This window comes from Nelumbo nucifera, chromosome 7, assembly GCF_055504915.1.
Source record: "Nelumbo nucifera cultivar China Antique chromosome 7, China Antique-T2T, whole genome shotgun sequence".
NCBI lineage: Eukaryota > Viridiplantae > Streptophyta > Magnoliopsida > Proteales > Nelumbonaceae > Nelumbo > Nelumbo nucifera.
Genome location: NC_142655.1, coordinates 38324982 through 38339238, shown reverse-complemented (window position 1 = coordinate 38339238; position 14257 = coordinate 38324982). Strand labels below are relative to the sequence as shown.

General features: G+C 40.4%; 1 protein-coding gene across 2 annotated transcripts in view; it reads left to right on the top strand.

Moving 5' to 3' along the window:
- Positions 1-13858, top strand: part of LOC104587863 (protein PAT1 homolog 2-like) — a 39276-nt gene extending 25418 nt beyond the window's left edge. For both annotated transcript variants that reach the window (XM_010245617.3, XM_010245616.3), the window contains one exon: positions 11083-13858. In XM_010245617.3, coding sequence (XP_010243919.1) covers positions 11083-13196 — 2114 coding nt within the window. In that variant the 3' untranslated portion in view covers positions 13197-13858. The remainder of the gene's footprint in view (positions 1-11082) is intronic.
- Positions 13859-14257: the final 399 nt, after the last annotated feature.

Below are 14257 nucleotides of genomic sequence, written 5' to 3'. Positions count from 1 at the left end.
AATGACTACAGAGAGAGAAAGGAGTTGTGGGAGGAATTAGCTGATGTTAGAGGGTTGTGGGATGGGCCCTGGTGCATGGGTGGGGATTTCATTGTGATGAGATTCTCGGAGGAATCCAATAAGGTTAATCAGAGGGTGGCAAAAAGCATGAGGAAGTTTAACAGTTTTGTGGATGCCTTTGAGCTTAAAGAGATTCCCCTAGCCCATAAGACATTTACATGGTCAAATCTTCAATCTAGACCCATTTGCTCTAAGCTGGATAGATTCCTGTTCTCTTTGGATTGGGAAGAACATTGGGGAACCTTGGTTTTTAGAGCTCTCCCAAGGGTGACCTTAGATCTTTGACCCATAGTGTTATGTAAGGAGGAAAGAAGTTATGGAGGTCTTACCCCCTTTAGATTTGAAAATATGTGGTTACTTCATCCAGGGTTTACTAACAAAGTGAGGGAGTGGTGGTATGAGTGTAACCCATTGGTGGAATGGGAGGGGATGAGATTCCATAAGAAGCTATAGTTCTTGAAAGCAAAAATCAAGGAGTGGAATTTGGTGGAGTTTGGGAGGATAGAAGAAAGAAAGGGAGATCTGATGGATAAATTTGAAAGCCTTGACTCTAAAGAAGAAAGGGGAGAATTTGGAGAGGAGGACAATGAACTCAGGAGAGATTTGAGAAGACAGTTAGATGACTGCCTGCACAAGGAGGAAATTAGCTGGAGGCAAAAATCTCGGTTTAAATGGTTGCAAGAGGGAGACAGAAACACTAGGTATTTCCACTCTCTAGCAGATGGCAGGAGAAGGAAGAACTTTATCTCCAAATTGGTAGTAGATGGAGTTGAGTTAATATAAAAAGAGGAGATAGCCGGGGCCTGTGTGGAGCACTTCAAATCTATTCTAAGAAGGCCTGTGAGAAGGGTGTGGGTAGAAGGATTGGATTGGCCAAATGTAGGGGTGGAGAATAGGAGAAGGTCGGAAAGAAGCTTTAATTTGGAAGAGATCAAAGAGGCTGTGTTTTCTATGGATAGAACAAAAGCTCTAGGGCCGGATGGGTTCACAATGGTTTTTTATCAGGACTGTTGGGATATTTTGAAAGATGATCTTTTGCGGATGTTTGAGGAGTTTTTCAGGAGAGGAATTGTCAATCCGGGTGTGAACTCTACATTTATAGCCTTAATTCCAAAAAAGAAAGATGCATCCCACCCGAAGGATTTTAGGCCAATTAGCTTGGTTAATAGCTTGTATAAGATCATTGCAAAAGTGTTGTCTTTGAGGCTGAAGGAGGTATTGCCAGATATCGTTGCACATTATCAAGGAACTTTTGTGAGTGGAAGACAAATTACTGATCAGATTTAAATTGCTAATGAGAGTGTGGAGAACTTTAAGAGGGATAAGAAGAAGGGAGTGGTCTGTAAGTTGGACTTGGAAAATGCTTATGACTTGGTGGACTGGGATTTCTAGAGGAAAGTTTTGACTAAATTTGGGTTTGGGGTTAGATGGTGTAAGTGGATCATGGGTTGTGTTCGGAATTGTCATTATTCAGTGCTAGTGAATGGGACAGTGGTAGATTTCTTTCCAGCCAGTATGGGTATAAGACAAGGAGACCCCCTTTCTCCTTTCTTGTTAATTCTAATTGCGGAGGTATTGGGGAAACTGATTCACAGAGCAGATTCTAGGGGGGACTCATTAGAGGTTGGAGAGTTGGGAGGGTGGAAACCCCCTCTCTCATTTACAGTTTGCTGATGACACGATTCTGTTTTGTGAAGGCGGTAATGTGAGCTTTATCAGGAACTTGAAGTCGGTGATACAACTGTTTGAGCAAATGTCCAACTTGAAGGTTAACCTTGGGAAAAGCTGTGTAGTGGGGGTGAATTTGGAGGGAGAGATCGGGGAGAGTGCTGAAGTGCTGAGGTGTGAAGTCTCGGGGTGGCCTTTGAACTACTTAGGGTTGCCATTAGGTGATAATCCTATGAAAGAGAGCTTTTGGAACCCGGTGGTGGAAATGTTTGAAAAAAGACTGGTATCCTGAAAAAAGAACTACCTCTCTCTCGGTGGGAGAACTACATTAATTAAGGCCACGGTTGCTAATTTACCCATCTTTTTCCTGTCGGTGTTTAAAATCCTAGTGAAGGTTGTTAACAGATTGGAGAAGCTAATGAGAGATTTCCTGTGGGAGCCGGGAGAGGAGAAGAGGGGTCATAGAGTTAGCTGGGAGATAGTGTGTAGGAGTATGACTTGTGGTGGTTTGGGGCTTGGGAGTATTAGGAGAAGGAATATGACTCTTTTGGGAAAGTGGTTGTGGAGGTTTCCTATTGAGAAGGAGAAGCTATGGGCTAGAATAGTGGCAAGTATACATGGGCTGGAGCACAATGGATGGGACGTTGGAATCAGAGCTAGGATCACACTCAATTCTCCTTGGAAAGCCATTCATGACCTGTTACTAGTTTTCTCCCCTAATATCAGGTATGATTTGAATTCCGGTAACTCCATAAAATTTTGGGAACAAACTTGGGTGGGGAGTGCCCCTCTAAAGGATCAGTTTCCTTCTTTGTATGCTCTTTCTGATTTGAAAAATGAGCCAATCTCGTCTTTCACCACCCCGTCCTCTTCCACTTCTGGGATTGGGTGGAACTTGGGTCTAAGAAGGGATTTGAGGGACTCAGACTTCGACAGTATTTCGAGCCTTATTGCACTTCTTGATAATGTTGTCTTAGACCCCACTAGGGCAGATTCTAGAATTTGGACACCTACCCCAATGTCATATTTTCTTGTGTTTTTTTCTTCAAAGTCTTAAGTCAGTCCACCAGTCCTACTTTCCACCCTTTCCTTGTTGGTGAGGTTTGGTGCAGAGCAATACCTCCTAGGGTTGGTAGTTTTTGTTGGGAAGCCTATCTGGAAAGAATCAACACTGGTGATCTACTCCAAAAGAAGAGACCTAATATTTGTTTGTCACCTCATTGGTGTGTTCTTTGTAAAGCGGATGGGGAGATTGGTTTTCACCTATTGGTGTCTTGCCATTTTGTGAGGTCAATTTGGGATTGGGCTTTCTCCCTATTTGTAGCTTGAATCTTCCATCAGACTTGCAGGGCCTTTTTTCCCATTCTTTTTTCAGGTGGCGGATAGAAAGGGGAAGGACTATGTGGAGAGGACTAAGGGCTGCAGTATGTTGGACACTTTGGGAAGAAAGAAACTCCAGGATATTCTCAGAAGCTGAGAGATGAGCAGTAGATCTGAGGGCTATCATACATATTAGGGCTGTATAGTGGCTGAAATCTTTGGAGCTATTCACAGATTACACTGTGGATGACATGTTGAGGAAGTGGGGTGAAATTGCAAATTGCGCACAGACCAAGTCAGTAATGAGTGTGGCTTGGACCCCTCCACCTAGTGGATTCTTGAAATTAAACTTTGATGGGTGTAGTAGGGGAAGTCCGGGACAATCGGGGATTGGGGGTGTTTTTAGGGATGAGAATGGGGTCATTTCTGCCATGTTCTCAGGCCCAATTGGAGTGGGTGACTCCCTTAGAGCTGAGATCTTTACAGTTATGGAAGGAGTCCGAAAAGCTAAGGAGTTGAACATCAGGAAACTCATAATTGAAGGGGATTTAGAGGTGGTGATAGGGTGGCTGATTAAAGATAACAATGGCTTATGGAAGTACAACAATGAGAGGAGGAAATTCAAGTGGCTGGTGCGGGAGATGGAAGTTAAGATATGTTGGGTTAAAAGATCGGCTAACTCCCTAGTTGACGGTTTAGCTAAACAAGGGGCAGAAAGGGATTCATTGTTTTGGGCTAAGCTGTAACTTTAGTGTTTTTTCCTTTTTTTCCTTTTCTTGAGGTTCTTTGTTGCTCTTGGTAGATAAGTGTGTGTCTTCCTCTTGTAAATCTTCTATTGATGATTTAATGAAAGTGTTATTGATAAAAAAAAAAATTAAAATACATAAGCATAATATGTAAAGCATATTCAAATGAGAATTTAAAAATGAAATCCTACATATAAAACACTTTCAAGCATATAAAACCCAAAATCTCTTTTTTTCTCAATTACATTACTTCAAGTAGCTAATGTGACATATTACATTCCCAATTCTATGAGCCGCCTTTGTGCCACGCCCCTCGTGGAAAGCCCAATATTTTCTTAAAAAGCAATTAAAGCTATAGAGTCGTTCGTTCATCCTAATGAATGATAATTTGGTAATGTTGTATAAAAGTTTTCACATATTACATTCCTAATTAGAGAGCCTCCTAATGAATGATTATTCGAGAATCCCCTATAAAAGCAATTAGTTTTCACATATCGAGAACCCCCTATTTGGTAATGTTGTCCATTCATTCATCCTAATAAAATATCTTCTTAAAAAGCAATTAAAGCTATAAAATCATTATTTTTTTGTGTGAAAAGTAAGAATTTAAGACCCTAACATGGACTTGTTTGGGCTGGCCTCGAGGGGTGTGGCACAAGGGTCCGGGTGCTCTGCCCCTGGCCCAGCCGCTAGACTCTAAAAAGGAAAAATCATCAAATTTTCAAAAGGTGCATGCCTGGGCTGAGGCGCAAGGCGCACCAGGTGTGCGCCTTTTAAATCACTGATTAAATATAGTATGTATATATTATATATTATATATTATTAAATATTGAATATATATTGTAGACCTGGTTGGGCCTGAAATCTTGGGCCCAAGCCTAGCCCCGAAAATTTGTGGGCTTGAATTCCCGATGAAAGCCTAGGCTGGGCTGGTCCTGAACACAAAAACCTGGTCCCAGGCCCAGAAATTTGCGGCTGAGCTTATTCTCAACTGTTAATAAACTTTTTCAAAACTCTACTTAACACCAGCTTATTAGATTTGTAAGTAAATTTATTTAATTTCAGATGTGGAGGGGCAGAATTGTAGTTTATGCCAGGTTTTGAGTCTTTTGACTACAGATCTTTTATTTATTTTAAGTTTCTAATAACTGTTAGTGTGTTTTAATAGCTTTACAGAGGTTAGGATTGCCTAGAAGTGATGGTAAGCGTCTTGTAGTTCTCTAAGTATGGCCGATGTGTTGACTTGGATACAAGAGTCCGGGAGCTTCAAATTTTATTTAGTAGTCCTATTTGGACTAAAACCAAGGTTGGCAGATCTTGTTCCTGCAGGAGTCTATTAATATTGGGATATTGTAATTCACCAGTTGGTTGTATTGGCTTATTTGAATCTGTCCTTGTTCAGGTATACTGTAAGCTTCAGCTTCTCTTCTTGTTCCTCAACATTATTCTATTTCACATCAGACCTGACCTAAGTACTATGAGGAAGACAGGTTTTAGTTGTTGTACGTGAATTCTTTTTAATGGATTCAGAGATCAGCTATTTCTTTTGATGGTAGCTTGTCCGGGGGAGGCCAAAGGAAGAGTGCGTTATATATCAAGAAGAACCAAGTATTAGATTCTCTTTTGGCTATTGACTATGGATGGTACATCATACTTAAAGGGAGAGCATTTAGGAGCATAATAGGAGGGGACCTATTGTAATCATTGGCAATAATTTTTTTTTTTGTTTTTGATCCTTGTGGTGTTTTTTGAAGTTGAAACTGTATGGTTACTTTTGAGTTCAGATCTGCGCCCCACAAGGCTCCACAGCACATCCCAACCTTGATGACAAGTATGGAGATGATGTGACATCATCGGGAGATGTTCCCAATACAAGGTTGGGATGTGCTGTGGGGCATGGTGGGGTGCAGATGTGAAGTCGTTACTTTCCTTGTTCATATAATGTGAAAACATAGGGCAACCTTATTTTTAGTAATAAAAGGGCATGTGAAAGTATACTTGTTTCTCTTTTTCCTACTAATATAATATAGCATTCTTTTATTATCTAGAACATAGGGGCATTTCTATCGTTCAAGAGATAGTTTTGCTGTATTAGGTACAAACTCTTAGCAAAATTGAGATGTGTCCAAAGTGACTATTTTGTTCAGGATTTTATTTGGAGTTAGTAGCTGTTCATAAAACTGATGAAACCGACCAAACCGACCAACCCGGCCCAACTCAACTCAAGTTTGTCAGTTTTCTAGTATTTTTGGTCGGCTTTGGTATTTCCCATCCCGACCAGGTCGGTTTTGGTTTGGCCAATTGTAAACTGGCCATTTTAAATATAAATTTTTGAATACGGGAAAGTGGGAAAATTCCCATATTTCCTAGTTTAAAATGTTTTATATTGTGAATTTTATTTTTTAATTTATAATTAATAATACTGCCGTAATTTTTTAAATTTAAATTTAATTTTTTAAATTTAAATTTAATTTTTTAAATCTTTTGACCCAGCCAACCAAGCCGAAAATCAACCCAAACCGTTACAACCTGAGTTGGCCGGTTTTCACTAATGGTCGGTCAGTTTTGGGTGACCAACTCCCCAACCCGACCAGGTTGGTTTGGTTGGCTAAACAGCCTGCGACCAAATTGAACGAACCCGTGAACACCCCTAGGCGTTAGGGTGATTATTATCATTTGTAACTAGTAATTATTTGGTTGGGCACTAGTCCGTTTCAAAGATTCTGGTATCTGTTGGGGATCTAATGGAATTCAAAAGAACTATTTATTGGATTGTGGTGGCCTGGTGTGGAGAGGAAGGAATTCCATGAAGTCAAGTGGGATAAGGTATGCAGTCAAACAAATAGGGGTGCCCTAGGAATATTCATTGGATAAGTCAATATGTGGCTGTTCAGTTTGAATGTGATGCTGGGTGGATGGAAGTCAATATAATTGAGTGTTTTGAAGGTGATGCTGGGTGGATGGAAGTTTGTGCAGATTAGTGTGTTTTCTATAAAATCTTTCGTATCTAGTTTTGATAACCAATCAGAGTTGATTCACTGCAGTTAATTTAATGTGGGTAATTACATTAACTCTGAAGGCAAAAGGGCTTGCCTTGCTTCATTCCCTTGATTGTATTCTTACACAGGATCATATCACGGGTGTTACCTGTGCTTAGCCAAGGAGAATGTGATACACCTGTTCTATAGCTCTTCTGCTTCTTGGAGCATTTGTGGGGTTACTATTTTAGTTTCTTTAACATTGCCTAATGTAATTCAAGAATCCCGAAATAACTCTTTGGTTGTTGCATGCATTGAGGGGGAGAAAAACTAAAATTGTATGGAGCTGCATTCCGTTTGCTATCTGTTGAGAAATCTGGAACAAACAGAAAAATCTTTGGAGGCAAATCAAAATGGTGAAAGGGAGCAAATCATCTTCCAAGTGGAAAGAGATTAATGGAGTGAACAATTTATACAACTTGGTGATGGGACTGTTGATCCCTTTAATTACTCTATTCTATCCCTCATTACAGTGCAGCCCAAAATAGTTGCTGTCTCAATTCCCCTTGTTTTGCTAAAGCATCAGCTAGCCCATTTGCACTTCTTCAGGCCCATTAAAATTCAGCCTCAACCTCCTTTGCAATCTTTTCCACTTCCCTATTCACTTGTTTAAACGTCCATGGGGTATGGCTACTGTTTGCTGCCTAGGAAATTACTACTTTTGAGTCCCCTTCCATCTTAATATGTCTGTATCCTAACTGTTTGGCTAACTTTAGCCCTTGTAGTAATGCCAAAAGTTCAGCCTTTAGTGAGTTCCCAGTGCCAATCGTTCTTGAGAACAAATCCAATATCCTCCTTTCAGAATTTCTGAATACTCCTACTCCTGAAACACCCGGATTTCCAAAGGAGCTCCCATCAAAATTTAGTTTCACTTTATTGCCTTCTGGTGGTTTCCACTCCGGCCTTACTTTATCTCTTACTCTCAATGACCATTATTTTTTGCCTGGTTCTTAGAATGCCTGTGACTGAGAAGACTTGAAAGCTATCCAAGGGTTTTACCCAATGAGCTACTTTCACTTTGATTCTATCAATGACGTCCTCAAATGTTTTGCCTTTGTTGCTTTCCACATTACCATCCCCCTTTTCTTTTGTTGTCTCAAGAAGTCACGGTTGACGAGTCCTGCCACATCTTGAGAGGGAACTCACTTACAGCCAAAGAGAGTACAAAAGAATTCCCAAATTTAGAGCACAAAAGAACATGATATCATTAAATGGGATAGGGTCTCACCACTTTCCTTACACAGAGCACACATGAGGAGAAAGGCAAATGTATGGCCTTCTTTGCAGTATATCACAAGTTTTTACCTTACCAAGGAATATTTCCTAGCAGAAGGCTTGAATCTTCGGGGAAATAGGCTTGTACCAAATTTCTTTCACATCGAAATCCCCACCTAGGGGGTTGGGGTAAGCAAGTACTTTGAAGAAGGAAGAATAAGAAAAGAGATCGTTTGGAGAGCCTACCTTGATTCTAGAATCTTCCAGCGAAGGGTCTAAATGGATTTGCCCTAGAAGGTCCAACAATAGCATTAAAGACTCGCACTCGTTTTCCCTTAGTTCCCTTCTGAGGCCGAAGTTCCAGTTCACACCATTTGGACATTGTGCTCCCAACATGGATATAGCTTCCCCCTTGAGGTTAGATAGTGCAAAGAGATTAGGGAATTGATCTTTATGTGGGTTTTCCCCTACCCAAAGATCTTCCCAAAATAGAGTTTTATTACCTTGTCCCACATCGAACTGGATGGAATTGAGGAAAGTAGGGTAGATTTCATGAATTGCTTTTCAAGGAGAAGCCAAAGAAACAGTGAGGGAAGATTTTTGCATTCCAGCCATTTCCATCCATCCCATGAATGCTCTCAATTACTTTGTGCCATAGTCTATTGCTCTCAAAGGGAAACCTCCAAAGCCATTTACCTAGTAGAGCTGTGTTCCTTAATAGAATGTTCCCAATTCCTAAACCCCCTTGTATCTTAGGTTTGCTAACCTGCTCTTACTTGCTCAAATGGTCTTTCCTTTCCTCTTCTGGATCCCAAAGAAAATCTCTCATTCTCTAAGCACCTTGTTACCCTAGAAGGGATTCTAAAGGTTGAAAGGAAATGAGTGGGGGGGGGTTAACTACTGTGGCTCTAATCAAGGTTATTCTTCCACCCAAAGAAATATAATTCCTCTTCCACAGGGCTAGCTTCGTATCAAACCTTTCTAAAACTGGTTTCCAAAACCCAACTGACTTAGGGTTTCATCCTAAAGGTAGGCCTAGGTAACTGATGTTGGGTACTGGTTAAGGAGTGGTTATTGTCACATCTGGAATTGTTGCCAGATGTCAACCCTTGAAGTGGGTGCTAAAGTTCCCCTGTTGACATTTATAAAAGTGATGCGTTTTGTAATGTTCTGTAATGTTTCTGACGTATTTCCTATTGATTTAGGTCTCAGCTGAAACTAATTGTAATTAATTTTCATTTAATCAAATTTATTTTTTCTTGCTGTCAAAAAAAGAAAAAAATTTGGGCACTTGTGTTATCAGTAGGAGAGCTCCTGTCAAATGTTTTAGAGGTTTCTTTAACACTGAGTCACTTACACAGTTTCGTTTACTATTCTAGAATTTTTGAATGCTGATGCTCTTGTGCAGGAGTGCAAGGCCACTTGGTTTTGGGAATTCTTTAAAAGGAAAATTACAGAAACTTCCCTATACTTTTTTTTTTGAATTGGCTAAAACATTGTTGTCAAAAGTAGGCTTGAAAGTTCTCATTGAATCTCTGTTAAAATACAAACCGAAATTTAAATGACAAGAAAATTTTATCATCATCATCATCGTCGTCGTCGTTGTCATTACCTAAGCCTTGCCCCAATTATATGGGGTCTGCTACATGAATCCTGATTTGCCATTCCATTCTGTCAGTGCCATTATCTATCATCAAATTATGGGCGCTTAAAATTATTTCTTACTGCTCCCATGCAAGTCCTTTTTAGTATGTCCTTAGCATGAATTCATTTATTTGGTTTGGGCGCTTAAAGTTACTGCTCCCATGCATTCATTTATTTGGTTTGGCTTTTAACCAAATAAACCAAAGTTTTAAAAAATTGAAATAAAAAATGAAAACCAAACTGAAACCTTAATTTATCGTTTGGCTTTTGGTTATTTTGGTTAAACTCAAATTTTATTAATGTATCATAGTTGTCAAGGTGCTTGCCTAGGTGACTAGGCGCGCTTGGCTGGGCACCTCACCCAAACGCCTTGACTTATAGAAACTAGGCCTCCTAGGCAACAAAAATGATAAGGCGGGTGTCTTATATATAATATCATATATGTTGTTGTATCTTATTAATGTGTGTTAATACATTTTATTATATGCTGTATATATAGTTTATACTTTGCTTTAATGTTTTACTATTGAAATTGAAAAGATCAAAGGGTTTTGAGGACACTACAAGAAAGCTAGAATGAAAAAAAAGAAAGGGGAAAGAAAGAATAGAAGTATAAAGAGGTTCTTTGTTTCTATTCTCTCTCTAATCAAATAAAACAGAAATTCCATCCTTGTTTTTTCAATTTTACTTTCCGTCTTGAATATTTATCTTATAAAGTTAATGACCTTTTGCTGATTTGCCACATTTTTAGTGGAAATTTAATGTTCCTTAATAAAGAGACTTGCTATTTTTTCAATTAATATACATGCTGAATGGTATATAAAACTAGGGAGATAGCCAGAAGTTAGTTCTTTATATTATATACTTTTTATTGCCTAGGTGCCAGCCTAGGCAACTAGGCGACTACCCACCCTAGTGTTGCCCAAAACCACCTAGACAGCTTGAAAACTATGATACGTATATATATTATGAAACCAAATCTCATTATAATATATTATATGTTATATGTTACATCTTATATAATTAAATTCGTGTAATTTAGTTAACTGAATTTCTAATTCTGAAATCTGAAACCGATGCCGAATTTTTGAAAAACTGAATTGATCAACAACCAAATTTTTTGGTTTTAACTGAATTCTACTGACCCCTACTTATCACTTGCAATGGGTGCTGCAGATGGTCTACTTTGCATGTGGCCAAACCATCTCAGTCCACTTTCTCTGATCTATTGAGGCAATTAGAAGTCATATTAGTTAGTGGATATAATTTCATTTTCTGGAGTAATTTCATTGGTACTTCATATTGGTCTATTACATGTCTAATAATTGCTAAAAGTTAAATCATCATTTGTTATTTTACAATATTAATTATAGTTTTTTTTTTCTTTCAAGGTTCATCCACTACAGAGTGGGCACAAGAGTCAGATTTTCCCAACTGGTTAGATCCACATATTTTTGATTCAGAAAATGTTCGGGAAGGTAAAAGATGGTCATCGCAGCCACATCCTTCTGCTCGTCTTGGAGACTCAAAACCATTGTACAGAACATCTTCATATCCTCAGCAGCCACAACAGCAGCAGCACTTTAGTGAACCAGTTTTAATACCCAAGTCTTCTTTTACTTCGTACCCCCCTCCTGGTGGTCGATCTCAGGCATCAAATCAGCATTCTCACCAACTCAACATGCCATCTCTTGGTGGATCTCCGCTACCCTTCTCTTCACCAAACCTGTCTCCGTTCTCTAATTCTCAGCTTCATTTGCAAGGCCTATCTCATGGATTACATTATGGTGGAAACCTAACCCAATTTGCCTCCCAAGGTCTCTCCATGAATAATCGGCCACAGGGTCACTGGGGGAACCAGGCCAACCTATTTTCTGGAGATCATTCCAATCTTTTGAACAACTTGTTACAACAGCAATTGCCTCATCCAAGTGGGTTAGTCCCCCAGCAGTTGATGTCTCAGCAGCAGCAGCAGCAACAACAGAGACTGCATCATCCAGTTCAACCATCTCTTGCCCATTTTTCAGCTCTCCAGTCCCAATTATTTGGTAGCCATTCTTCTCCATCACCACATGTAATAAGCAAGTATGAATCAATGCTGGGGATGGCTGAATTAAGAGACCAAAGGACAAAAGCGACACAAAGGGGTAGGCAGAACCTGCGCTATTCTCAACAAGGCTCTGATACAAGTAGCCAAAAGAGTGATAACGGGTGGCCACAGTTCAGATCCAAGTACATGACTGCTGAAGAAATAGAAAGTATTCTTAGAATGCAGCATGCTGCAACACACAGTAGTGATCCTTATGTAGATGACTATTACCACCAGGCTTGTCTTGCAAAAAAGTCTGCAGGGTCAAGGTTGAAACACCATTTCTGCCCGACTCACCTGAGGGACCTGCCTTCCCGAGCACGTGCGAACACTGAGCCTCATGCCTTTCTCCAGGTTGATGCTTTGGGAAGACTACCCTTTTCTTCTATACGCCGGCCTCGCCCTCTCCTTGAAGTTGAACCTCCATTCTCTGCTGCTGATGGTAGCATTGAGCAAAATGTTTCTGAGAAGCCTCTTGAACAAGAGCCAATGCTTGCAGCACGAATTACTATAGAAGATGGCCTGTGTCTTCTTCTTGATGTGGATGACATTGACAGGCTCTTACAATTCGGTCAGCCCCAAGATGGTGGGATACAACTGAGACGTTGCCGTCAGGTCCTGTTAGAGGGGCTTGCAGCATCGCTTCAGCTAGTTGATCCGCTTGGAAAAGGTGGGCGCACAGTAGGACTGGCTCCCAAAGATGACCTTGTGTTTTTACGACTGGTCTCTCTTTCCAAGGGTCGGAAGCTCCTCTCAAAGTACTTACAGCTCCTCTATCCTGGTGGTGAGCTTACACGCATTGTCTGCATGGCAATTTTTCGTCACCTCAGGTTTTTGTTTGGTGGCCTCCCCTCTGATCTGAGTGCTGCAGAAACAACAACAAATCTTGCGAATACTGTTTCTGCATGTGTGCGTGATATGGATCTTGGTGCACTTAGTGCTTGTCTTGCTGCCGTGGTTTGCTCCTCAGAGCAGCCTCCACTCCGGCCGCTTGGAAGCACTGCTGGAGATGGGGCTTCTGTCATCTTAAAAGCCATCCTTGAGAGGGCAACTGAACTATTGACAAATCCTCAGGCTGCCAGCAACTACAGCATGCAGAACCGGGCCCTTTGGCAGGCATCTTTTGACGCGTTTTTTACTCTACTCACAAAGTATTGTTTAAGCAAGTATGACAGTATTTTGCAATCATTGCTCATGCAAGCCCCGCCGAATACAGCATCTATTGGGTCAGAGGCTGCAAGAGCTATAAGCAGAGAGATGCCGATTGAGCTGCTACGTTCAAGTCTTCCTCACACCAATGAGCATCAGAGGAAGATATTACTGGATTTTGCACAGCGCTCCATGCCTGTTACCGGATTTAATGCCCATGGCAGTGGTAGTGGAAGTCAAATTAATTCTGAATCAGTTCCTGGTTAGTAAAAAAGAAGCCTTAGGAACAATGTGTAGTTGGATTATTGTATTCTCTGTTTTCCAATCCTTATATGCCTGTTCTGTGTGGGTCCGACAGAAAAATGGGATGACAGCATCAGGGGTTCAGCACTTAGCATAGGATCAAGTGTCTTTCGCTTTTCTTTCCCCCCATTGTGCCTTTTTTTTCTTTACTTTCCTTTCTTTTTCAATGTCCCTTTCCCACCTTTTTTCATTTGGTGAACCTGTAGTAGGCCTATATGTGTATTATGTTGAAAACTCTTTCGGGGACGGGGAGTCTGACTGGAAGATTTTCTTCTGGGGAGCTTAATTTTGGTGCTCTGTCGGAACTCCAAACAAAATGGATTTAGGGGAAGAGAAAATGTACAGGGAACATTACAGAAGGCCTTCGATTTTCCTTTCATGTCATGTACTCTTTCGTGCTTTTATTTTCCCTTTACTTTTTTCAAAGAGGGGGAGTATCCTCAATTACTGTTTTTTCTTTTTTTATTCGTTTTTTGTTAAAATGGGTGAATTTCTGTCTACTCTTTATTATGGACAGTGAAATTGGGGGACCTTTGGTCATGTCATGTACTTGGTATAAACAGGTTGATAAGAGAGATGCTCTCTGAATATTTGACGAAGAGCCTGTAACCATTGAAAGCTTTTGGTAATTATCTACCTTAAATGTTGTACCAAGTTAAAGGGTTCTTGTTTAAATTGATTTCCAACTGTTAAGCATCTGGTAATAGATGGATATGCATTCAAATGAGGATATTTTTGAACGAAATAAGAGTTTCTCTTCATTAGGCACTCCCCTTTTTTTATACGGAAGTAGCCCATCCCCCTTCCCCTTGAAAACGAATGTTTTAAAAACTGGCCCGGAATTGGAACTGCTTTGGCCACTGGTTTCTGGGCCAGTGATTTGTCCATGATCCACATGGATAGACAAACGACAAATAAAGTGAAAAAACATTGTCCAGGTTGAACCCGTCTTGGGTCAGTGGATGGTTTTTGGCAAAGGAATGGTTTGTGGGTGAAACAGAACCAGTTGCCTCAATGGTTTTCGG